This window comes from Neomonachus schauinslandi, chromosome 3, assembly GCF_002201575.2.
Source record: "Neomonachus schauinslandi chromosome 3, ASM220157v2, whole genome shotgun sequence".
Classification (NCBI taxonomy): domain Eukaryota; kingdom Metazoa; phylum Chordata; class Mammalia; order Carnivora; family Phocidae; genus Neomonachus; species Neomonachus schauinslandi.
Genome location: NC_058405.1, coordinates 169,519,976 through 169,546,844, shown reverse-complemented (window position 1 = coordinate 169,546,844; position 26,869 = coordinate 169,519,976). Strand labels below are relative to the sequence as shown.

At 33.8% G+C, this 26,869-nt stretch overlaps 1 protein-coding gene across 3 annotated transcripts in view; it reads left to right on the top strand.

Moving 5' to 3' along the window:
* The window catches only part of IKZF2 (IKAROS family zinc finger 2), a 141,571-nt gene that overhangs the window by 82,236 nt on the left and 32,466 nt on the right, over positions 1 to 26,869 (top strand). For 2 of the 3 annotated variants that reach the window (XM_044913395.1, XM_021702902.2), the window contains exons 3-4: positions 12,494 to 12,682; positions 18,892 to 19,059. In XM_044913395.1, the coding sequence (XP_044769330.1) occupies positions 12,494 to 12,682; positions 18,892 to 19,059 (357 nt within the window). Of the gene's footprint in view, positions 1 to 12,493; positions 12,761 to 18,891; positions 19,060 to 26,869 lie in introns of all 3 variants that reach the window. The other variant, XM_021702901.2, reaches the window with a different exon arrangement.

The window sequence follows — 26,869 nt, the reverse complement described above, 5'->3', positions numbered from 1 at the left end:
AAACTGTGTTACAAAGCTATAGTAATCAAAACAGTATGGTGTTGGCATAAAAAATAGGTACATAGATGAATATAACAGATTAGAGAACCCAGAAATCAACCCATGCATCTATGGTCTACTAATTTACATCAAAGGAGCCAAGAATACACATAGGAAAAGTATAATCTCTTCAGTAAATAGTACTGAGAAAACTGGGACAGCCACATACAAAAGAATGAAATTGAAATGAAACCCATATCTTACACCATCCACAAAAAAAATCAATTCAAAATGGATTAAAGACTTAAATTTAAACCTGAAACTGTAAAACTCCTAGAAGAAAATGTAGGGGGTAAGCTTCTTGCCATCAATCTTGGCTGATCAGCCAAGAAATCAGTCAGATTTTTTTTGTATAAGGAAATTTATATTGAGATACTCAGTAGCTAACAATTATTACCAATTACACAATTTTTTTACATAAAATTTCAAGCATAGTTTGGCTGCATCCTAGAATTGTAGGTACCACACACTGAAGGGACCTCAAGAGCCTTGGCCTCAGGCAGGTAGGCTTTTGATTATATTACCTGCACCAATAAGTAGCCTTATCTCCATTTCATAGTTAAGGCAGCTAAGTCTCTAGAAGGTAACATGCCCAATTATAGGTGACAGAGATATGATGTCAGCACTAAATTATAAGTCAATAGAAGGAGAAATAAAACCCAGTTATTACATATTTTACTTTTTTTTTTTTTAAAGAGAGAGAGAGAGAGCACAAGCAGGGGGAGCGGCAGACAGAGGGAGAAGCAGGCTCCCTGCTGAGCAAGGAGCCTGATGAGGGACTTGATCCCAGGACCCCAGGATCATGACCTGAGCCAAAGGCGGCAGATGCTTAACCAACTGAGCCACCCAGGTGTCCCTGCATTTTACTTTACTTTTGATCTGACCAGAAAATATCAAGTATTTTAAAAGTATATTTAAATGAATAAGGAATTCTCTTACATTTGACAAATGTAATAACTTAACTTTGCAAGTTTTTAAAAAAAGCTATTGGTGTGCCCTTTATATGGCATGTCTCATTTGCTCTCTATGATACATAGAACTATGTCATCACTTTAAACATGTTTTATATACTTTAGTTACGAGGTTTAGAAAGCTGGCTAACGGATGTTCTGGATATGGAGACAGACAACTCATTGAATAATCAAAACTTCAGTTCACAGATAGATGACATGCTTAAAGTAACTACTTACAATTCAGAAGAAGCTATCCTTTTGAAATAGTGATCTTATGAGAGTGTTTGAGTATTTATGCTCTATATTTTGCACTGAGATTTTTATAGTAGTAGTATATTCTGGGGGGAGGGCTTACCAGTCATTGTCATTCTCACCACAATATTTTACTGTGCATAGTTGCTCATATATAAAAAAAAAAGATATGCGTGTATATATATATATACACACACATACATACGTATGTATACACATATATATATACACATATATACACATATATACGTAAATCACAACTGCCATGAAAGCAGGGACTGTATCTGTCTTGTTTACTGCAGCATTGCAGTACCTGGTAGAGAGCAGATGCTCAGTAATTTTGAATGGCTGAATGAATTCTAAGGAGTTTCTTCTTTCATATAGTGATTGTTGAAACACAGTCTGTTAATAAGCTGACAGTACTTGTCTTTAAAATTACTGCCTTACAAACATTAATTCTTTTATGTCTTACTCCATTTTAAACTCTCTTAGATTTTAGGATATTTCCATACTCATTGAATGTATGCATTTCAGAAAAAGAAATGGTGTCACTCAGACCAACATGTATCGTGACTCTTCTTCTCTTTATGATTGCCCCCAATGTTGAGTACCATCTATCTTCTCTATTATGAATGCATATTCAACCTGTAAATACTATCTTCAATGCCACTTCCCTCATGAAGCCTTCCGAATCATCCTTGTGCTTCCCTATAGTACACATACCTCTACGTTTATATTTGTTTGATGTCCTACACTTCATGATATGCTTTCATATTTTGATAAATCTATTAATAGGTAAAATAGCTCTAAGGGTATTTATATACAATTGTATTTAATACTCAGAAGAGCCCTCAAAGGCAGGTATTATCATAATCTTGATTTTATAGAAGAGAAAAATGGGACCGAGAGGTTTCTTATGGTCATGTGGCTAATAAATGGAAGAACCTGGCCTTAAACCCAAGGGCACTGAATCTAGATCCCATACTCTAACCACAGGCTATACGGCCTGCTCTAAATGATTGTGTGCTTTCCCAGTCTCAGGATTTTTACATAGAGGGTATTATCCTCACTTTACACAGTAGGAAACAGGGAGACCTTAAGTGACTTAACGTTCGCACGTGTAAAAAACTTAAACACAGGTATTTGAATCCAGCATTTCCATTATTCACCTCGGACCTCCTAGTTGCAATATAATTATTTTTTTTTACCTTTTAATATATGTGCTCTATATGACTATCTAAAATATCTATTCATTAGGACATTGTAAAAAAAAACAATTGCTGCTGCTACGTTATGGAAAATAAATATCTGTCACTGATCTTTTAAAATTTACTGGGTGGTTATCCAGATTCATTTTCCTAATCACCACTATGAGTTTTCTCCTCTTTGTTACTACTTGACATATTTTATTGGTTATACATTTTTAACTGACCACTGACCAGGCCTGCCTCTTGGGGCCAAATGTTAACTCTGCTTGTTTCACACAAATAGTGAAGTATTTATGGAAGAACACCAGGGAAAGAATTTCTGTAGCCTTGATGGGAGTACGTAGGCTCCAGATTTTGGAAACCAAGGATATGTGAACCCAGAGCGTGAAGAGCTATTGAGTTCCTCTGTCACTTCAGTTCAGAGACTCAGTGAAGCCGCTGAAGTGCGTTGCATGGCTTTGGTTCTTTCCTCTGTTAATGTTGCCCTGTAATAGAAACCCTGCTCCATTTCTTATCTGTTTCTCTTCAGCGTGCCGGCAGCACTGCCTTCTGACCTGGTTTAAGCGTCCTTAGTGACCTCTGGCAACCCAACGCATTGGGTCCCTTCAGGAATATGCCCACTCAGCTGGATTTTATAGTAATGATTTTACTTCTTACAGAAGTTTGGTTAAAAATTTGTACTCCCCTTATTTGAAGAGATCATTTCACAACGTAATTTGCTTCACAAACCTCCCACAGCTATGTTAAGCAGATGGTTGCCAAACACCAGTTCAAAGTAGATTGCTCTTATATGAAATAAAATCCAGGCTCAGAAAATCTGGCAGTATAAGCTGGTCTTCTTCCAAAACCGGCTCTCAGACAAATTTCTCTTTACTCAAAGCTGGCACACTACTTACACCTGTATTAGGCATGCACAGGAAACGTTTCGGATGGCACACACTGATCAGAGCTGTTCTTCGTTAACATCCCTTTTCTTTACTGGTAGCTAGTAACCAGTTTGCTTTTGGTGTCATAGGGAAACAGCAGTTCTGGGTTCTAGTCTCCAATCTGGCGCTGAGTAGAGGTGTGACTTGGACATGTTACTTCACCCCATCTGAGCATCCTCATCTGTAAAATGAGGATATTAGGTACTTCACAGGGTGGCGATCATGATTAAATCAGGAGACACATATTATGCACCTATAGTCTTTGCTGTCATACAGTGGTCCTTTAATCAATATTATGATGATGTTTTGTGTTTAAAACCCAACTCTGTATTGATAGATTTGCCACCTGTGGTTAATTTATGCATGGTCTCTATAACTTAAAAAGAGAAGTGTAGTACGTAAATTAGCAACAGTTCAACAATTACTGAGTGCCTGGTGTATGTAAGGGTATGATGGTTTTTACAACTTATAATAAAAATAGCACTTTTTTTTCAAGGATCTTATACTATAGGGAATGTAGAGTTAAGGCAGAAACACTCATGGAATCACTAGAGTGTGTCTTTGTGCTCAGGAAATACTTCATGAAAAAAGGTAGGAGATAAGTGGCCTTGAATGGTATGCTAATATTGATAGAAATAGGGAAAGGATTCCAAAAAATAATAATAGGAGCCAGGAAGAAAAATGAGTAGTAGAGATGTATAGGATGTGTTCCAGGAAGAATGGCTGGAAAATGACTGGAAAAAGTATAAACAACTAAGGGACTCGTAGAACATATGGCTGAAAGCTATGATGGAGCTGTGCTGAGGGTGTCCTTAAATTCTGCAACAATACCTTTGTATTTAATTTGTATACAGTGGGCAGTCATTGAAGACATTTAGAAGAGTAATAGGAGCTCTGCTTTAGGAAGATTAATCGAACAACTAAATATAATGGGGGATGAATTGGAGGAGTGGAAAGTAGTAAAAGACAGAAGAGAGACCAGTTAGAAAGCTGTTCTGGGTGAGATGGAACAGGTGATTTTAAAGTTGTTCTGGGTTGCATGAAAATGCGAAAAAAGGCTATGCAAGAAGTGGCAGATACTGAATCTTTAGGACTCTGCAAATCTTTTAAAGGATGAATAAAGGGGTAGACTGTTGTTTGCTTGTGGAATTTCTATATAAAGTAGGCTTATTTCTTCCACATTGTACATTTCTTATGAACAAGTTGTCTGGCAGAATATTCAAACTTCATCCTTGGGCTACAATGATGCCACTGTGCTGGGCTATGAGAGTGTGTGGTTTGATGATGGGCATCCTATATAAGATTTCAGGCATTGTGGGAGACCATCAAGGTCATCCCTTTTCTTTCCTTTTTTTTTTTTTTAACATAGAGAGGACACTTATTTTGTATTTTTTTTGTCATGAAGACCTCTTTAAATGTGAGAGACTACATGAGCTGCTCATAGGTATGATTTATCTTTATAACAATTGACACAAAACTGTCAAAATTTGACCACAAAGGAAGTCCTAAGATGACATCCACCATAAACTGTTGGTTTAGAGATTAAAACTGATAATATTGACTTATACCTCAAATGGCTGTCTTTACCTACCACTGATAAGTCATAACATGTCAAGGAATATAGTCAAAAAGTGGGGGTGGGGGTGGGTAGAGGATTATGTATTGACAAATTCTTCAGGAACATAGACCCTACCCCGGTCTTAAGACCAAAACTAATGTAAAAATTAGGAGGTGGTTGTTTTGAGTGGACATATACATTCCAGACTTGATAGAAAATATTAATTCAACAGTTAATTTTATGGAAATGATATTTTATTTGACCATCATAGACTTGAATTCCTAGTATTTTTTCAGCCAACTGACATAGTTTTATAGCATATGAAAGACCTGTTTGTCCTAAATACAATATTTGTCCTAAATATACTTAGTTACTTGTTTAATTGGAGAACCAGTATCATGTCATAGAAAGATGGCTAGGCTAAGAGGCAGAAGATCTTGAGTTGATATCACGTTAACATTTACTAACTTTGTGTTCTTGGGAAAATCACTTGATGCCTCCATTTGTTTATCTGTAACTGCCCTATCTATCATTCATTGTTGAGTATCAATTGAGATAGAGTATATATTTTATAAATCATGGAGAATTATAAGTTGCTATTTTCCTGTTATTATAGTGTGCAGTTTTCATGAAATCAAGTGTTATTTTCCCCATATTTCAGATGATGCAGGTGGCTGAATCAAAGTGAAGAAACATCTCAAGGTCCCACAATTAGTTAGGTGGCAGAGGGGGAGGTAAAGACGTGGTTTCCTGCCTCAGGTACAGGGAAACTTTCTACTACACCATTCTTAGAATAAGAGTATTTCAGAAATCAGCACTGTCTTGATCTAGTTACTCTAGTAGGTCTAAGAAATATATAATATACTTTATTAGAGAAGAGAGGGTGGGGAGGAAAGGAAATGAGGTGATGTGATGTACACACTGAGAAGGCTACCCACAAATGGCTCAGCTGCAGTTTAGCTACACAGTGTCTAGACTTGTCCAAAACCATTTATAAAATGAATACTTTAAGGATGTTGTGAGCTGTTTTGCAAGACTTACACATTTATTTATTCATAGTTGCAAGAAACAAAGGGTTCATATTGTGTGAAATTTTGTTGAATTTTTACAAAATGCATATACCTTAAAATAATTTTTGTTGTGATTTTACTTTAGTTGTTTAGACTGTTGGTAAGTTCCTAGTAAATAATTGTGCTTTACATCAGAGTTTTGAAGGCAGTTTGTTTTTCTAACACATTATTTAAACAGCTGCTGGGCTGTTAACATGGATTTAATCATGTTTGGTGTTTCTGTTTCGATAGTTTAAATGAGAGAGGGTTATATTAGCTCAGAAGCAACTTCAACAGATTATTAGATAGACATATTGATTCAATTAGTGTGTATAACACCATTTCAAGTAGCTGGCATAGACCAGGAGAAATTGATGCTTGTAAGTAATAACACCCCTTAAGTGTCCTCTTGAATTCTCACACAACAGAAACCAAGCATATAAAAAGCCCACTTATATATCACACCTGGAAGACTTTCCCCCCACCCAATTTAGTAATTAAAGAATGGTGGGCGCCTGGGTGGCTCAGTCGTTAAGTGTCTGCCTTCAGCTCAGGTCATGATCCCAGGGTCCTGGGATCCAGCCCCACATCGGGCTCCCTGCTCTGTGGGAGGCCTGCTTCTCCCTCTCCCACTCCCCCTGCTTGTGTTCCCTCTCTAGCTGTGTCTCTGTCAAATAAATAAAATAAATCTTTAAAAAAAAAAAAAAAGAATGGTTTTAGCTATCTTTTATTATTCATCACTGTGAAACAAATATTTAAGTCTCATAGTATTTACTTCCTTTAAAAATTAAAAATTGAAAAATATAATTGGATATTTATAAATCACTAATTTGAAGGGGTAATTGAGAAATCCTATTTATACTCCATATAATAAATATATCCTTTCAAATACAGCAAATAAATCATAATCCCTTTGCATTATTTTCCTAGCTAGGAAATTTTATTTTATTTTTTATTTTTTAAAATATTTTATTTATTTATTTGACAGAGAGAGAGAGACAGTGAGAAAGGGAACACAAGCAGGGGGAGTGGGAGAGGGAGAAGCAGGCTCCCCGCTGAGCGGGAGCCCAATGCGGGGCTGGATCCCAGGACCCTGGAATCATGACCTGAGCCGAAGGCAGATGCTTAACGACTGAGCCACCCAGGCGCCCCGCTAGCTAGGAACTTTTAATAATCTATTAGTGGATTAGTAGAATCAAGTCATACTAATAATACATTTTAAGTTTAGAAAGTTTAATTGAAATATTAAAAATATTTTAATAATGATATTTAAGGTTCTGGTTACTGTGGTATTTCCCAAAGTTGACATTTTAAAATGATAGAATTATCTGTGACAACCACATTCTAAGGATTAGCATAGAATTTGTTCCTTCCACTTGATAATTCAGAATTAACTTGAATATATTTTACCATACATATTACAAATGATCTTTTCCCAAAAACTTTTAAAAATTGAGAATTTTATTATTTGAAGACATCAGTTGCCAGACATCACAAAATCATATGCTATCTTGCCTTGATGGGTGATTTGAGGGAGGCACGGAATAAAAAATAGTAAATGTCCAATTTCTAAGGAAAAGCCTCTTTCCATTTATGTACTGTTCAGGTCAATAATGTAACAATTATGTAACAAAATTATATGTGTTAGTAAAATATTTCCCTCCTCTTAGTCATGAACTCTTTCATGACCTGTTTCTGAGTGTATATTATCCTGTTGATACGAATTTCTTATTTAAGTTAATACTCTTCAGCTTTTAGTCTTAAACCTTCATAATCACTTTTAGCAAATTATTAGGCAAGCAGCAAATACTTAATAAATATTTGCTAGTTTATTTTTAAAGAGAATTCAGTTTTGGTCTTTGTTTCTTACTGGCTGACGTGGATGAGTTCTAGGAGTATGATATCTCTGAGCATGAAGAAGGGGGGGTGAATTTTAAATTTATAAACCTGTTTGCATTTTGAAGCAACTTTTTGCTTAAAGATAAATATTGTAGTTTTTGTCCTGAAATATATTCAAAGCTTCTTCTACGTAAAATTGATCATAAAAGTCTTTTTTATTAACTATTTTACCTGTGTTCATGAATCCCTGAGTCAACTTAATATATATATATATAATAATTAACTTTTTCTTCATCACAAATACTTTAAATTTTGACTTGTCCTTTTTTTTTAAACTGTAAAATCATATTATCTCCTTTAACTTAAAAATATGTAATTTAAACATCTTATTTTGTTCATTAAAATATTCACTTATCTATATAAGTTATTTTGACTACAATATTGAATAACAGAACAAATTGATCAATTAATTAAAATCTTTCACATCTCCTTTTCATTGCTAATAATTTGTTCTTACAAAATATTGTTCTTACTAAATAGTTTGTCATTATATAGTAATGTGTGTAAAGTCCTATAGATATGAAAAGAGGAATGTAAAATTCAGGCATATCAAGGAAACAGCCTGAAAAATAATTCTTGGTGTTGAGATTATAATAACAAGAATTCATCCCACTCACACTAACAAATTCTCTTCTTCAGAGAAATTAGCCCGTTTATGAGAATGTTTTCCTGTTACCAAACTGTAAAAGAAATACCATATAATGAAGAGTAAAAATTTGATAACAAATATACTATGAATATTATACAATGATTAATAGTTATAGTAGTTTTATATATTATAGCTACAAATAATAATACAATTCTTCCATTGATATATAAATTATAATTTAGAGTATACGTAAATTTACTGAACACTTAAGTTTAATCATTAATGAGTTAATTTATAGTGTTCTGCATTATTTAGAAACATCTTAAATAGTGAAAATAAATTGTGAGAGAATTTCTTTTATATTTGAGTAAGGAAGTTTTTTCTATATAAGAATTGAAATTCAAGGACTAATTGCTTTTTATCCTAAATTTCAACCTAATTTTAGTAAAGCAGACTAAAAATTCATTATGATGGGATTTTGTTTGTACATAGACACCATATTAATGGAAAATTTCATCAATGATATGTATATACTAAAAATGTGTTGCATTTATTGATTTACTATATCAGTGAATATAAATTACTATATTTACTATAGCAATAGTATGTACATTCATATGTGATAAACAATTATTTAGAGTATAATATTGTTAGAGAAAAGATTGCTGAAGTTTACCATTTCTTCTGTATTTTAGTTCTAACAAATGTATACTTTTTTGGATATTCATTTCAATTATATTCCTCTGTGGATACAAAGTTCTAACTATAATTTTAATATCCAATAATTTTTAAATGACATTTTACCCATGTTAGTTATTAAATTTTGATGTCCATATTATAATATTCTCACTAGGGAAAAGGTGATCATTTAATATAACATCAAGTCATATTTTTCATAATTTTGTGCTGTTTTGAAATTTGAGAGGCCCATAAGTTTCAGACTCAGACCTACTCTTTTAAGATACATTTCTTCAATTCCTGAAATGGAATGCTGGTAGACTTTACACTCATTAAATGCAGCTTATCAGATGTCGGCCAGTTCAGGAATATAAATGATGACATTGCTGTGCAGTTTATAATCTCTAGTACATCACTTAAATATGTGGGACAATTTGCTCACAGATTAATATATGAAGTTATGTTATATAAAGTTATTCTTTTCATTTGTTTTCTTAATTTTTTCTTTAAATGAGAATTATGAATGAAATATGGGACTACATAGGATAAAAATTAGTGTTTTACTTTGATTAGAATAATTTCATTCCCAGAAAAAAAAAATGGAAAATTTCTTGGAGTATGGAAAAACTTATTGAAGCGAAATACAGAATCTAGAAACCACAATTGAAAACTTTAAAATTCAAATACCCTTGAGTAATAAGATAATCCAACATTTGCAAAACATAATAAATATGGGGCTCAGTTCCTTAGTATATAATGCATTTAAATTCAGTGAGAAAAAAACCAACAACCTAGTAGAAAATGGGCAAATAACTTTCATAGACAGCTCCCAAAAAACCCCCATTTAAATATAGACATAGATGCTCAATTTCACCCATAAAAAATGCAGATTAAAATCTATAGTAAAATACCAGTTTTTATCTAATAGATTGACAGTTCAATGTGATATTATATAATAATATCTATAATAGCAATAATCTTACATTTTATTGATAAAGCCTAGGAATAAATTATATTGATAAAATAGATTTTATGTAGCTGTTAGAAAGAATAGTGTGGGTTTCTGTGTACTAATATGGAAAAATTAAACAGATATTGTTAAATGAAGAGAGCAAAGTTAAGGTCAGGTAAATTATACATTCCAATTTGTGTAAAGAGAGACCATCTACACACACACACACACACACACACACACTTCTGAATTAGAAAATGAGGATAATAGTTGCTTTTGAGACCAGAATTTAGGGGTGAACTTTGAGTAGAAAAGGACTTAATTTTCATTTTTTATGTTTTAATTTTTCTCTGCTGTGTTCATGGATTTTTTAAACATATAAAACAATTCTAAAAAAAGAAAATTCTTAATTTACTAAAACACCACGGTGAATACTGTCTGAACACTTCCTAGATGCCACACATTTTTTGAGCATGTTGGTGAAATTAAGATAGATAAAGTATGGTGTCTATCTTCTCAAAAACTGGTAAAGTGGTACTTATTTGTAAATAGGATAAAAGTGTAGTAGATTTTCTATTAGAAATGGGGCCAAGAAGCCTATATACTCTTTTGTAGATCTCAGAGTAGTTTACATACTATAATTGATCTTCACAAAACATTATGGAAAAAATAGAGCACTGTCACCAGAAAAATAATAGGTAAGCCCATTTTCTGTATTTGCTCACTTAATGCTCACATCAGCCTGAGAAAGTGGTACCGTTGTCGTCCTCATTTTATAAAGTACACGAGGGACTTAAGTATCTTTTAAAACGTGACACTGCTTCTAATGAGTGCCAGAGCTGGTATTCAAATCCAGACACTCTGGTTACAGGATCCTCACTCCTAATAGCTGAGCTATTCTACTTAAACTTCATTTTGTAGTTTGAATTTATATCTACTTTGCAAACAAAAGACAAAAAATTCAGACATTAAATAACTAGTTCAAGTTTCTACTGCTAATAAATGTCAGAGCCATGGTCTTTGGGCTAAATACAGCGATCTCATTTTGTACCACGTTGCCTCTATTCTTAGGGGAGTTCCAAGGGAGGGGAGCAGGGGAAGAGCCATTTTGATAGCACTACCTGTTTAAATACTAATGACAAATCACAGAATGTGTGGTTTCTCTAAGAAAATTGCAGTAAAAAGAACTTACTTCCTTTTTATGAATGTTTCCTCCATCCAAGTAGTACCAAATAATTTGTTTTGCTCAGGAACTTTGATATGATTTCTTAAGAAATTTTCAAGATCAGGGAATAAAAAACTGGTATTCATTTAAAGCCTGTTTCTGCTTTGTGAAAAGACTTTGTCAGCAATCCAGAATGAGGGCTGTGCTAACAAAATTCCAACTTTTCTGTGGGATGATCCAAAAACAGCAAACAGAAGGCATTAAATTTCTTAACAGTCACAAGTACGTGCATGCATGTTATGCCATTCCTGTCATTCACTGCTTTTTGGTGTGCATAGATTAAAGTTGGAATACTTTGATTTGCAGACTAATATGTTCCATAGAGAATTTACTTCGTATAAAAAAATAAAGAGTAGGTTAAGAGCATGTGAAGTCTGTGCATTCTGCCCTACATTTATAGAGCTCTTCATTGAATATATGTTTTTAATCTGATTTTAGGATATTTGCCTTGACAGTATGCCTTCATACATCTAAGACACTTGCTAGATTAAGATCCCAAGTTGTTTCTCTTGCTCAGTTTTGAAGCAGCTTTATACAAGTATTCTGATGTGAAACAGAATGTGTGTATATATATACATATAAATATGATTGTATGTGTATTGTGTATATGTATAAATATATATATATATGATTGTTAAGAAGCATGGCTCAGTGGGTTAAGCAATACCTAATCTTGTCTCATACATAATGCTGAGTCTCAGTAGTGACAAAATCAAAAGCCAATACCAGAATTAAGGACTTGCTTTAAAAATATTTAACGAAGGGGATGGGTATTCAGGAGGGCTCGTATTGAATGGAGCACTGGGTGTTATATGCAAACAAGGAATCATGGAACACTACATCAGAAACTAATGATGTAATGTATGGTGACTAACATAACATAATAAAATAAAATTTTTAAAAAATTAAAAATTAAAAAAATATATAAGTTGAAGAAAGAAATGTGTGTACAAATGAAGTGTCATTCTGTTCACCTCGAGGTTTTTTGAGCCATCTTCACTTTGATGGCAAAGTCACTAAAATATTTTCGAGCACAGTATGTATTAACATTGCATTGGTGATTTCCATCCATGTTCATAGAATGGCACTGGGTGGAGAAGAGATGTAGATGACAACACATAACCTGCATTTAAAATGCCTTCATTTCTTCTTTTTTAAATTACAGCAAATTCAGTAAAGCTAGAAATGCAGAGTGATGAAGAGTGTGACAGGAAACCCCTGAGCCGTGAAGATGAGATCAGGGGCCATGATGAAGGTAGCGGCCTAGAAGAACCCCTAATTGAGAGCAGCGAGGTGGCTGACAACAGGAAAGTCCAGGAGCTTCAAGGCGAGGGAGGAATCCGGCTTCCGAATGGTAAACTGAAATGTGACGTCTGTGGCATGGTTTGCATTGGGCCCAATGTGCTTATGGTACATAAAAGGAGTCACACTGGTAAGCAGCTGAAAGAATAACCTGATGACTGCCTGTGACATCTGATGTTGATATTACCTGACATCTATTCTCTTTCCTTTTTATTCAGGGGTGGCAGTGGTGAAACTACCTTTTCAGAATTCTGCTAGTATTGGATTGCTGAAAAGCAGAGAGTAGCCTGGGTCTTGACTTCCAGCCTTCAAATCTGAATAGCATATCAGAAAAGAAGTTTGGGATTCAGTTTCCACAGTTCTTAATATAGCAATAATATGATAAGGGTTCAAAAGGTATAGGAGAATCTCATTGTGTAACTTAATCTTTTTTTATTTCTATACGTATTTTACCATACCCATGGGCAGGTAATATAGTTTGCTAGCTAAGAGTTTATACTATAAAATGGTACTCATGCATTTATATAGAGGTAGATCATTTTCACCTTATCTGGTTAACTTCTTGGAATACAATTTCCAATCAGTCTCTGCCTACCATGGGTCTCTGTATTAGGCAGATACTTTACCTAGTTGAGGATGTTACCATCTTCCTGTAATTTTTTTTTATTATAACTCCTGCAAAGAGATATGTAGGGTACAGTATAGCCAAGAGTGGTGGGTATGCTGGTAGGAATGTGTAATCATGGAACAGGGTGAGGAAAAGAGGATTCCGATTAATATAATATATACTTTTAGACATTTGAGTAATGTAAAAAAATAGCTAAATGAGGAGAAGGTCTTATTTAAATCTCTCCAAATCCTTTGGCAAAATGAAAAAAAAAGTTTAAATAAAAAAAAAACAGAAATGAGATTATGTGTAAGAAAGGCAGATGGTTGACTCTTAAAGTTTTAAGTCCATATGAAAATTGATTTAAAGATGGTACCTTTAACTATAATGCAAAGTAGTATTATATAGCAAAATATTAATCACTAATACTCTCAGAGTTTTAAAATATGTTTCTCTTTGGAAGAGAGAGAAATCAATTTAATTAGTAGATGCTTAAAACATGAGAGATATGGGATACACTGAAGTCTTTTTAGCCCAAATCTCTCATTTACACATGAAGAAACTGAAGCCCCAAACAGTCAAATGATTTGTCCATTATCCCTTATGTAGTTAGGTCATTATGAGGCTAAAACCAAGGTTTCCTGATGCCCAGACTGGTTTTGTGCAAATATACTGTACTTGGTATCTCACTGCACCAACATTTAATGATGAGATATGATTATAAGGCTTAAAAATTATAGTAAGAAGTTACACATTAAAATCAATGTTATCTTAATCAAAATCATCAGGTTTAGAATCTGTACCCTTATTCCAGCTCTACAGTTACATGTTAACTTTTGGTTTTATTTTTAATTTCCTCTTTAAACAGAATATTTTAAAAATATTTATATTACTAGTGTAGATTTTTTTACCTTAATTAAAAAAAATTCTTCGAGAAAAGTTAAAAGATCGAGTTTGGTATTTTATAAGAAAAATAGGAAAAGACTATAAAATAATGAGTCTACTTTTCATCTATGCTCATAAAGTAACGTTAACTGCAGTTCTAAAAGAAGAGTTCTACCAAGTTATAATGTATTCATTATCTCACAGTGATTATATTGAGGTAGATAACACCCATTCAAATGTGTAACTAGCAACATATAAACTAAAAAAGTAGTCTAATGACTTTTCAGTTGAATTGCATATAGTGTACATTTTAAGGCTAAAAAGTATACTAACAACAATTTTTTGTAAGATTTCTAATAAACCTTTTATGGTCTGAGTCAAGAAAATTTAAAGAACCTGAGTGTGCTCTCTTGAATATTTAGGTTAATCAATGTTTCACTGCATTTGCAGTGATTTTCATGAGGATTGTTGGTTTGTAAACACAAGAGTGATTACATACTGACTCTACTGCTTATTTAATATTTACTACTATAGTAGAGTTGAATTATTCTGATTCTGAAAATCATCAAATTGACACGGAAGATGTTTCTAAATAGTTATACGGATTTCCACAAGTTCTGTGAATATGGGATTCACTCAACTAGTAAAGGCAAGAATGGACAAAATAAGTAAAGTCCTCTTGTAACTTCATGAACTTTTATTGTTAATGAATGTTTATTGGAGTATTATAAAAATTACACTTTCCTCAGATCTGGAAAGTTTCTGTTAAATAGCCATTCATAGAGGAGCTTGGGATACCTGCCACACATTATTGACCTTGAAATTGTGATAAATCTTTAAAGTAGCTATTTTTATATGTATTTCTGATGACCCAGTTTATATATCTGAATGGGTCATGACCTTTTCAACTCCATTTTAGTACTCTTTGAGAACAGAAAGTCTATTTGTATGTTTTGTTTTGTTTTTTTAATTTAAACTAGATTGAAAAAAATGTGGTCAGGATCTAGTATTAACCAAATGTTTTCTCATTAATGCCATGAACTACTGTCTTCATTTCAGAATTCCCCCCTCTCACCAATTATTTATAGCTAGTTTAAAAGGCACTGTCTTAAATCCTTATAAAGCTTTTGGGAAACATGTTTGTGTGTCATAGAATATCCAATATAAAATTAATAGTATAAAAATATACACAACAACCACCCAGTTTACTAACATGACGTGTGGAGTATCGTATCTAATTCACTTCTTTTTCTTTCAAACTCTACTAAAGTGCCAATTCTAGTGTCTTAGAAATGGGTTGGTGTTATTTATTTCTTGGTGTTGCTACTCTAGTAGGTAATCAGGTAATATTGTCATCGGATACTCCAGGCACTCTTCACTGTGATACAGGCAGAATAAAAGAAGTAGGGGTAGTAAATCAATTCTTGCTTAAACACGAATTGATGTGGACCATTATAAATATAGACTATCCTTAACTTTGCCCTTCTTTGGAGTAGAGTACTCCCATCTTTGTAACTCTGTGTATATTGTAGCTTTATGGAACCATTCTTTTGCTCCAAGGTCTTCTCAACAAATACTTGGAATTTTTCTTATTTGTAGGTGGTTGCTCCATCCAACACAGGAACACCCTGTCTTTGATTCATCAAAGCAAACTGATGCATGTATACTTGTATTTCAGTTGAATATTTAAACAGATCTAGAAATATGTGTTTATGAAAGTACATAAAATAATGAAATATAATTTATTTCAAAATAAGAATAGATAACTTCATTCTGGGAATAACTAAAAAAGGTCCTTGAGCAGATTTTTTTATAAAAAATCTAACCAAAACAAAACAAGAAGCAGATTAAGAATGGAAAGGAATGATAGCATGGCCACATATTAATTGTTCTCCTGGATTCAGAGTTGTTGATCCAGACTTTTGTACCCACCCATGGGGGAATTAGTTATCACAGATACAATAACCTATTTGATTTTTTCAATTGGATTATACTGTATAGTGTATTTAGTACATTTGTGGTGTTTTCGTGAAGTTTGCTTTTCTTTATTTCTGAATAAGAACATGATTAATATATTTTTTTAGGCAAAGTCTAAACTTACTCGAAAAGGACTAGTTGATTCAGCCTATTTGTTAAAGAAAAAGCAAATTATTTAAAAAATAATTGAGATGCATTGTTTCAAGTCACAACACAATATATGAACCTTTTACTTAAATATCAGCTCATTTTACATGTATCTCATAATCCCAATTCAAGATTTAATTCATGTAAAGCAGATCAATATTTCTCAAAGCTTCATCAGCTGAAATCAAAGTACATTATTATCATTGCCCCTTTCCTCTTATCAAAAACAGGAACATGGTTTGTTAACCTTCATCATGCCTTTCTTTATTTCCCATGGCCATGGGAATATAGTTAGCAAATGTCTCCACACTAAGACACACTCAGTGACAGACAGTATTTCCTGATATACCTAGACCCCTTTTCATTTCTCCTGCCTCTTTAAGGATGATCATATAAATTCAGAAGTAATTCTATTAAAAAATATTTGAAGATATCTGGAATATTTTGTAAATGTAAAAACAAAATTACCCTGTCATTAGTCTCATAAACTCAATTAGATGAATTTTAAAATTCTTTTTAAAGAGAGTTATCCTTATTATTTTTTCTTTTTTGATTAGCATTACTTGGTATGACAAATTCAGTACTCTAAATTAGGAATTTTTAAATATTTCAATTTTAGGAGGCTTAATGAAAATCTAAGCGTGTTACAGGAGTATTTTCTAAAGGCAAACATGATTTCAAATGTTTTTATTCACCAAACTAATTTAATTCATTTTAAAGTTATTACATACTGATTTGTTACTTGCCTGGAAGACCCTACATAGATTTCAAAAGTAAAATCAAGTATTTGGAGTGAAAAGTATAATTTGCATTTGCTATTTTCCTACGGTATAAAAATTCTCATGAAGAAAGTGCATCCTTCTTTTTTATTAATAATTCCATGGCAGGGGTGGGGAGTAGAAATTCCTGATTTTAAAGAGCTATAGACTGCTATTTCATTGGAAAAAAAAAAGTCAACAAATTAAGTTGTGTGTGTGTGTGTGTGTGTGTGTAAAGATTTACCAAGTTTGTAAGACTTCATATAAGGGGTTTTTCAGTAAAGTATTTCTCTCTTAAGCTGTATTTAGTGTTGATTTAATTTGTCAGTTTCATCAAATGAATCAAACAAGTGAAATAAGATCAAATTTAAGGTAACTTTAACATAATTTTTTTTCAACTTAATACACTAGTACAAGGACTTTTTGTAAATGTAGTTCAGATCTCCAGATTTTGTAACAAAAACCTTTAGCCCTGCTAAACGAACACACAAATTACATTTTTTGGGGTATGTATCTCATAAAGTTCCAAAATGATCAAGTAGTACAGAATTTGAGACACACCTGATGTATCAATTTTTAATTTCTTTAGGTTTTATAACAAATCTGTATGATAGAATGTGCAGTGGCAACTGCAAGAAAATGGCCAGTTTATCTTCTTTATGACTCCTGGCTTCCTTTAATAGAAAGAATCATTGAGTTTGCATTAATTAAAAGCCTCCCCAAAATATTTGAGGTTTCATTATTCACTATTTTCAAATGTTTCAGTTAAAGATATAAAACATGAGAATTCAGTATAAATGTTTAAGTATTAAAATTATAATCTTCATCTAACCTCAAGTACAGAAATAGTCCCGTTAAACCAAAAGTGAATTTTTAAAATATTTTATTTCCATCCTAAATTTTGAGCTTTACTATTTTGTACTATTTATATATTAATTTATAGTTTAGTTCATGAATATCTTTAGAGATCAGCAAACTTAAAATGATAGTTTTTTCTTCATGGTTTGACCCTACTTGCTAATTTTACTGCTTCCCCAATTACACATTTTTATGTTCAGTGACCTTGGTGACAGCCAGTTGATGACAATAGACTGATAATTCTGGCTTAAACAGTTTTATAGCAGTATCCAATAATAGGAAAAAAGAGAAAATGTTTCAAATTATTTTCACAACAAAAAGAATATACAGGAAATATCTGGATGAATAATTTTCTTTGGATTTTCCCTGTTTATATCAGGAAATTTTGCCAAAGCTTTCACTGTTAGTGACTAGGAATGAGACCTGGGCCTGGGCTAATTTTGGGAGATTTTGTGATGATGAACTTTGTAACCTGGCACCCGGAAAGAGAATTATCAGCTAAATCAGAGAATTAGACTAAAGATCCCTTCCAAGTCAAATTCAAAATTTCTGTAATTTTAAAAGAGATAGCATGGTACAATAGAGCAAGATTCATATCAGTTTAAGTACTTATTAGCTCTGTAACTATCAGATACCTTGATACTTGAACTTCAAGTTCTTCATTTGCAAACTGAAATTATAGATGCCTAATTAGTAATATCATTATAAGGTTTGAAATATTCTATGTAAAGCTACCAGTAAAGTGAGTAAAGTGATGGCACTTAGTTGTTCAAACAGTGGTCAATGCTATTGCTGATTCTTTTGAGTCAGTGACAGGAATCCTGTAAAATTTATCTGAAGAGAGGAATCTGCACTTGACCTAAAGTTGAAGGCTTCAGTATTAGCAAATTTTAGGAAGATAAAGGTTTAGAAGTCTAAAGGGGGAGAAGAATATTCTCAGCACAGAGAACTGGAACCAGTTAATAGTGTACAGATCAGTCCCTTCCACATAACCTACTTGATCTTTCCTACCTCTTTTCCTTTCGGCAGGTGAACGTCCCTTCCACTGTAACCAGTGTGGAGCTTCTTTCACTCAGAAGGGCAACCTTTTGAGACACATAAAGTTACACTCTGGAGAGAAGCCGTTCAAATGTCCTTTTTGTAGCTATGCCTGTAGAAGAAGGGACGCCCTCACAGGACACCTCAGGACCCACTCTGGTAAGTGTCACTGACTCTTTGAGAAAAAAGCTAAAATATAAGAATTCAGGAAAGCGTTATAGAATAATACAGAATAACTTACAGCTTTGGTACATAGCTAGGAATGAGCTAGACAATATTTTTGTGTACATTGAATAACTGATAAATTTTGCAAGATGCATATGGCCCTTCCTTTTTTTAGACTTACAGACTTGGCAAAAAGTAGCACCGTCAATGGAAGAGTCTCTTATTTCAAGCTCTTGAAGTAAGGAGACAACTGCTCTGTAGATTCTCTATGATTTTTAATTTTATAATTATTAATTCAGTAATTATGGTTAATCCAGGATAATGGAAAATCTAGTAAAATATCATAGTTACATGCTAATATTATCATAGAGGAGATGAAAGCTGTGATATTTTTCAACTGATACAGTGCCCAGGCTGGGACCTCAGTGGGAAATCAAATGTCGCTATTTTTAAACTTGAAAATATTATGCTCATTAGAAAATTGGCTGTTAGAGTATTTTATATTTCATTTAAACGCACCTTGTTTCTTTAACTCTCAAAATATAGTCATTGGATTTTCTCTGAACTTTTCTCTCTTCATAAATCATCATTAAAAAATCTAGAATAAGTGTGATACTTTTAAAATGCTAGAATATAGTACATAAAAGAGCAAGAATGATTAGAAATCTGAATGAATCTCATTTGACTTTTAGCATGAATTGCCATAACCAAGAAGTGAAAGGTGGAAAATTAATATAGAATACTCTCAAGCCAGTTTTATATCCTCCTTCTGTCCATAATGACATATTAAAATTTAATTTTAATATGAAGATATGATGGAAGTGATATTTTCATCTACATTGACAAATTGTATTAGAGAGTGCTGTGGATTGTGAGGTAATGCTTGTATTATCTTTTTTTTACATTTTCCCTATTAATCCTTAAGGCTTTACTTGGTTTTGAACATGAATGTGAAATGTGTAAACTATTTTAGACATTAACTTGTAAATTTGGAGCAGTTATAGAAAAATGAAATGAATGCAAATATAAATACAAAATATTTTAAGTATATATAGTTACTTTCGTCCTTGATTCAAAGCAATTCCCTTATTTCCAACTATGACATATTTTATTTTAAATCATGCTATGAAAATTACATCTTTATTATAAAAATTATTCTTTATTGAAGGATGTTTTTAAGATGTGACAGTTAATTCCTTTAGCTAGCCATGTACTCTGGCTTATTAAAGCATTATTGAATTGACCATGGATTGTATAAAGCATAAATTTTCATGAACATTATCTATTACATGAAGTTGAGGAAAAAATATAACTTTAAACATTTATTTCATTCTTTACAAAGTTGTGTTACTTTTAATATCATAGTTTAATGTACAATTGTTACTTTACCTGGGATTGCTATATTGCCCTTAGAAGGTTCAATGCCTTCAAAGCTCAACCTCTCTGGAAGGCTTTTGATAACTCAGTTTGTGTTGCCTTGATTTCCTTTTTGTTCTTTTAACACATCCATCCGTGTGGGTGGTGTCTAAGACGACATCTTGGTTTTTGTTTCTATTGAACTGGGCAGTTGCAATCATCATTTTTTTTGCAAATTAGTTATGACTCATTAGAGGTTCCTGGTTGGTGGCTAATGAAGTGAGGAATGAGAAATACGCTACTCCAAAAGTAGGCCATTCCCATTGGCTTTCACCAGGCCAGACACTTGACAACACTTACATGGTTCTGTGTAATTATCAAGTTTGTGTGTATAGTGAAGCTGTTTCTGTGAAATTGCATATTTTGTAAATAAATATACTGCTACTTTGAGGTTCAAAAAAATAAAGATATGGACCCTGTAATTGCAATCATGCTATTATTTTGCAATTTGCTGGCTAATTAAAGAGAGTTTAATGGAGCAATGCGAGTGAGGAGGGTGTCATCCAGCTACTGCATCAACAGGTGATATGAATTCAGTTATAGTTCTAACTATAACCTAAAATATTTGCCATTGCCAATGCTTTTTGTAATAGATACAGCATAAAACATAGCTGCTAAAGTCCGTGCCTCTCCAATTTGTTCAGAAAGCCCAAATTGATCATTATAGCTTTCTTCTTCTGCTACCAAATCCATCTTTCCCTTACTCTCACCCTCTTTTTTAGCACCGGGGCTGAACAGGATTCTTTATCTGATGAGTGACCCAGACCTTAATTTCTATAAATTCTGAGGATTTGATGGTCCTGTTTTCCTTGGATTACTGCAATTTTTCAGTAACCAGGATTATTGGGCACATTTTTTAAAAGAGGTACCCCAGTGAATCTCCTGAGTTCCAAACATAGCAACAATCCAAAACCATCTTCGTAGTCTGGAAAAGTTACCAACCAATAGCCCACTTCTGTCCCTCTTAGTTTAGCAGCTTGAGATGCCCCAGATAGCCAGGGAATAGTCCAGTATGACAGTTCCAGAACTCTGATCCCTGGTGGAAAGAGTCTTCCCTTGGGCACCTAGCACATACATCACAGCAGCATACAAACTTTGCCTCCTTCTTCATGGTGAAATGTGCAAAGCGCAACCATTTTCATTTATTATAGAGGACCTAATTCAACATGTCTCGACCACCAAACCCATAACATTTCACTAATGCTGTGCTTCTCTGAACTTTCTGGGGCAATTATCTCCTGTCCTCTAGCATATATCTTACTGAGGCATCTCAGGTATTTACTACTTCCTGCTCACCATGTCCAGTCAGTACCGTGAATATAATGTTCCAACTTGATGTTCTGTGGGATGTCAAGATGAACAAGATTTCTTTGGACTGTATTATAACAGAACAGTTGACCTAGCCTTAAGCTAAGATAATAAAAGTACGCTGTCCCTGCAATGTGAAGGCAAAGTGCTTCAGATTATCTGTTGATAAGGAATTATTTTCCAAAGAAATTGTTAAGTCAGTATCACCATACCTGGTATCAGGGGCTATGTTATAGTTTAATATGTGCCAGTAAAGATACTACAGCTAGAACTGCATCTGTAGTTGGCATTTTGATGTGATTAAGACTGCATGCATCCACAGAACCATCTAGCTTGCATTAGCCTAATAAACAGTATAAATGGGTGTGTGGTAGGAATCCCCATGACATCTTTCAGTTTTAGTTTGCTATCTTTAAGTCTAGGGCTGTGATCTCCACTGTGGTAGCAACTAGCCTCCTGTGGCTAGTGCCACATATTGAAATGATATGTTCTTATTAAATAAAATCTATTAAAATTAATTCCTAACCTTTTTAAAATGTGGCCACTAGAAAATTTAAAATTACGTGTGTAATTCATATTTGCATTGGACAGCTCTGTTTTTGGCTTTTCATGATAGCCATGGGTCAGGGAACCAACATAAGGATTCTTCCCATTACTGAGTTTATTTGTTCCCACAATACTGTAAGATGGACTTGGGTAAAGTCTACATACATATCTTGACCTCCATATGCCCCCACTTTGAACTGGTGGACTACAGTGGCATTTTGGGTTCCAGAGATTAGTGTCAACTCAAAGCTAATCTAATAGACTAATAATCTGTGGTAGGACTTGGTATCTCCTTTTCCTACCATAGAGCCTCTGCCACTCTGAGATCACATATACATTTAAATCAGGGAGGCCAGATCTATTTGCAACATCTCTCATTGTTCTCTCCAGCCTACAGAAGACAATTACCATAAAGCTTTTCAAGCATGCGGCTTCTTTCCTTACCAGTGTAATTCTTTGGTGATGGGAGTGTCCCACAGGCCCTTCCTGAAGTATGTAAGTGGCAGGCTGAACGGGGTGATTCATAATAGATCCTTTCCATTATTCTTACTTATTTGAGCTTTTGTTCTTCTTCCTCTTTGCTTTGTTCAACTTTTTACTAATAAGCCATCATTGAATCAAGGATTCAATTAACCAGTCACTCCCACTTGCTCAAGGCAATATATTAAATCTCAAATCCAGGTGAATGCATATATATTGATAAATTTGGCCCAATCTAGCATTTTGGTTCATCTTCTTGGTATAAAACCCTTAAAATCGATTCATTCCCTTACATGCTAACTGGACTCCTGCTGATACAAATTGGCAGTTTTGCAATTCTTTCAGTGTATAGGCTGTCACCTCCTCGATCAGGCCTTGATTTTGGTTATATTAGGATCTAACTTATTATGAGCCTAGGGGCAATGAGAGTTAATAGGAATGAGTCCTGAAAAGAACTGCCATTTTCTGATTGGGTTCTTGCCTCAGCTGAAGCAATCGAAAGTCTTCTGACTTTATGGGAATGCTGATTTATGGAGCATTAGTTTCCTTAGTTGGAAAGGTAGGGAGTGAGGACTGTGTCTTCCAGCAAGAGTGGTTTGGAAGTGTTTCGGGGCTCAACATTCTGAGCTTTAGTATTTGATCTGATAGTACCATTCCATGTTTCACTAGTCCATTGCCAAGACCTGTTGTATTGGTATTGCCCATTTTATTTAGTATGGCAATTCAGTAACCCTTCAAATCAGATTCTGGAGTTGGTTTTCAGCCTTATTTGCCCTGAGGCTTAAGTAAATAAGGACTCTTTTAAAGCTGACAGAGGACTTTGATATTCCAACTTCTGTTCTGACATAAAGTGAGCATTCAAGACCTTCAAACTGTCCTTTCTCCTTTGTGTAATCCTTCGGACCATCAGAATTAGCCATATCACAGTACACAGTCTTCACTCTACACACCACCATTGTCACTTAAGCAAGTAAAGGCCACATGCTACCAGCAGTAATAATTTGGGTAATCATATTGCCAGCAAATACCTAGAATTAGTTTTCCATTAACTCCCCAGTAAGAAAGCTATTCTGTTCTCTTCAAATTGAGCAACTCAGTGCTGGAATGCCATTTTGATTCTCTGAGGCCTTGGGGCCACTCCTGCTACCAGTAATTGTCAATCAAGGCCCTGACAGGAGTAATGAGACACTCAAATGGGAAAAATGTGGAGACATTCATCGTAGTATTTACAAGAGAATAGTGAGGCATAAAGGAAACCAACAAAGGATGGTTGAAGCACTCACTACAAGGCTAGCCATAGCAAGAAGCCATTAGCAACCCTTATGTCTGGAGGGACAAAGGGATCAAGAGATCACTAGAATTAAGAGAAGTAGGAGATGGGTCTTAAACACTGACCTTTGGTAGAGGAATGTACCCCTGCTAACCTGTGACTAAGGAATAAGCACCTTGACCGCAGTTTTTCCACCCTCTAGTCTCTTGCTGATGCCTCACATTAACTGAAGCTAACAAGAAGCCAGAGGACAAAAGAGCCTACTGATAAAGCCAATAGAAATTAGCTTTCTAAGGGAGAAAATGGCTATGAAGGTGACACAGAATATGCCACAGATTGAGTAAAATTTAGGAACTAGTGCTTAAAATTACTAGCATAGGGTATTAAGCATAATGTAATGATTTTATTTGTTTTTTATGAATATTATCAGTACAAAATATTTTGCTTCCTCCTCCTCTCCCCCCACTTTGGGTCATGACTACCCAATGTTTTAGTTAGTTATTGTGTTCTATAGTATTTATATTGCATCTTTGCTTCCTATATTTTGGATTTGAAAATTTTCCATCTACTAGGTTGGTAACAAAGAGCCTGGCATTGATGTACACTTAATGTGTTAAATGAAAAAAAAAAACACTTAAAAAATATATTCAGTAAATGCTAGCCCTTTCTTTTTTCCGTGTATGATCCCATACAAGCTGAAATTCCCTATTTGGAACTCTACTTGCATACTTCAGAGGATACCACGTAGTGTCTTGGTTTTGATTGTATAGTCCTAATAGTTAGGTTATTTACAGATGATAGCTGGCATTTCTTGAGCCCTCCCTAGACACTGGGCACTGCACTAAGCACTTCCCAAGGATTATTTCTTTAATTAAAGCCCTTTTATCTGACATGAGCAAAGCTAGATATTTTATTGATTAACAGCAGTAAGTCTAGCAACATGAGAAATTTTTTTGGTAGAAGTCCTTACGTTTATATTTTTAAAATGTAAAAACATAATGCATCATCTCTAATTCCATTTTCAGTGTCTTTAAGAACTTAGACCCTTGTGATGCCATCAGACTTCTATTAAATTTTTAAGATTTCTCACTAATTTTTATGAGTATCTTTGCCCACCTCTAATTCTTTAGCATTTTTTAAATCAACTCACCTTTACTGAATCTTTCCAAAGTGACAAAATTAGTTTTTAGAAACAATTTTTTTGTACTTATTTCCTTGAAATATGGATATTTAAATAATTTACATAGTTATAATAGCAGGTAGAGCCAGCATAAATAGGTTTGGCTAGAACTAAACTGACTCTTAGTGACTCTCTAATTCAACCACTAAAAGTGTTTATGTGGGGGCATGCAAAGAGGGGGCTACAAGCACCAGGAATTCAGTGTTTCAGGAAGAAGCAGTCAGTCAAGAGAGCTTTTTGCTGTTATTATTTTTATTTTACAGGTGAAGAGACTGAGGCTCAGAGAGGTCTCACTGCCAGAGCCTAGAGTCACACCAAGACCGTCAAACTCCAAAATCTATGTTATGGGATAAATGATACATCCCCATATGTTTATTCTATAAAACTTTATTAACTCAAAATAACAAAAAAAAGTACATTTAGAAGAGGTCAAAACATCTGAGTTTGGAATGGGCTCAGTGCAAATTATTTATATGACTTTGTCAAGTCACTTAATTTGGTCTTTAAATCTCCCCATGCTCCCAATATTATGTGATGCTAAATACAATGTATTATCTTTTCTCCCTGAACTTGGCTGCTGATTATTCACTACAACCAAATCTTGAAGAGTAAAAGAGTGGTCCCCACCCCCACTTTTTTTCTTATAGTTTGCTGTGGTTTAACTTTCAGATAGATTTGCAAAAAATGGAATAGGTTTTAAGTTTTTCCAGTGATCCTCAGAGCACCACTATTACTTCTCTGCAACTATCTGCTAACCTATATTTAAGAGATAGCCTTGATATAGACAGTTTCTGATTTTGTACTTTTAGCTCCAGGTATGCAGAAGTTTACTTAAAACACATTCCCATTTAAAAGTACTTTTTACAAAGCCCCATCTGTTGTGCTGAACACCAACAAAAGTGTAAAACAATGTTGAATTTTCCCTCCCTCAACGTTGCTAATTAGTACCTGAATAATATTTTTTACACTGGCATAGAAAATGGGTTTTAGTTTACAAAACCCTGGTTACTTGATTTGATTGAATGCTTTAAATTTTTATTACAATCATTGATAACATTTTTTTAAAATTGGAAGGATGTCCAGTTTTACAGATAATAAATCAGAACCCCTTAAAGAATAATAATACTTCAGTAGTGTTTAGCAGTATTTGCCATGGAAATGTTCATTTTCTAACAATTTTTGAATAGTATAATTTTATTACTTACGGAAACATATCATTAATATGATAAGGCTTTTTTCGGTAGCAGATAATTTTTGTCAGTAACTCCCATATTTTATTCCCCACTTCTTAAGATAATAACAGAAGAAATCATAACCTTTCTTGCTTCGGTTATAGCAGTGATGTATCCTATTTCTGAAATAGTGTCCATTCACGAAAAAAGAAAAAGGTGAAATGACAGAATCTAAGTTTAGTTTGTATAGCAATCATCAGTGTGTGATGTTTTTTAAAACCATTTTCATTTATTATGGGTTATTTAGAGCTATCCTACTTGTCTTGATGCTGGATATTTCATTAGAATTGCTTTATTTTATTGCAATATGTTGGCTAAATTTAAACATATCTAGCAAATGAAACCCTCTTTCTACTTTTGCTTTTTGTAACA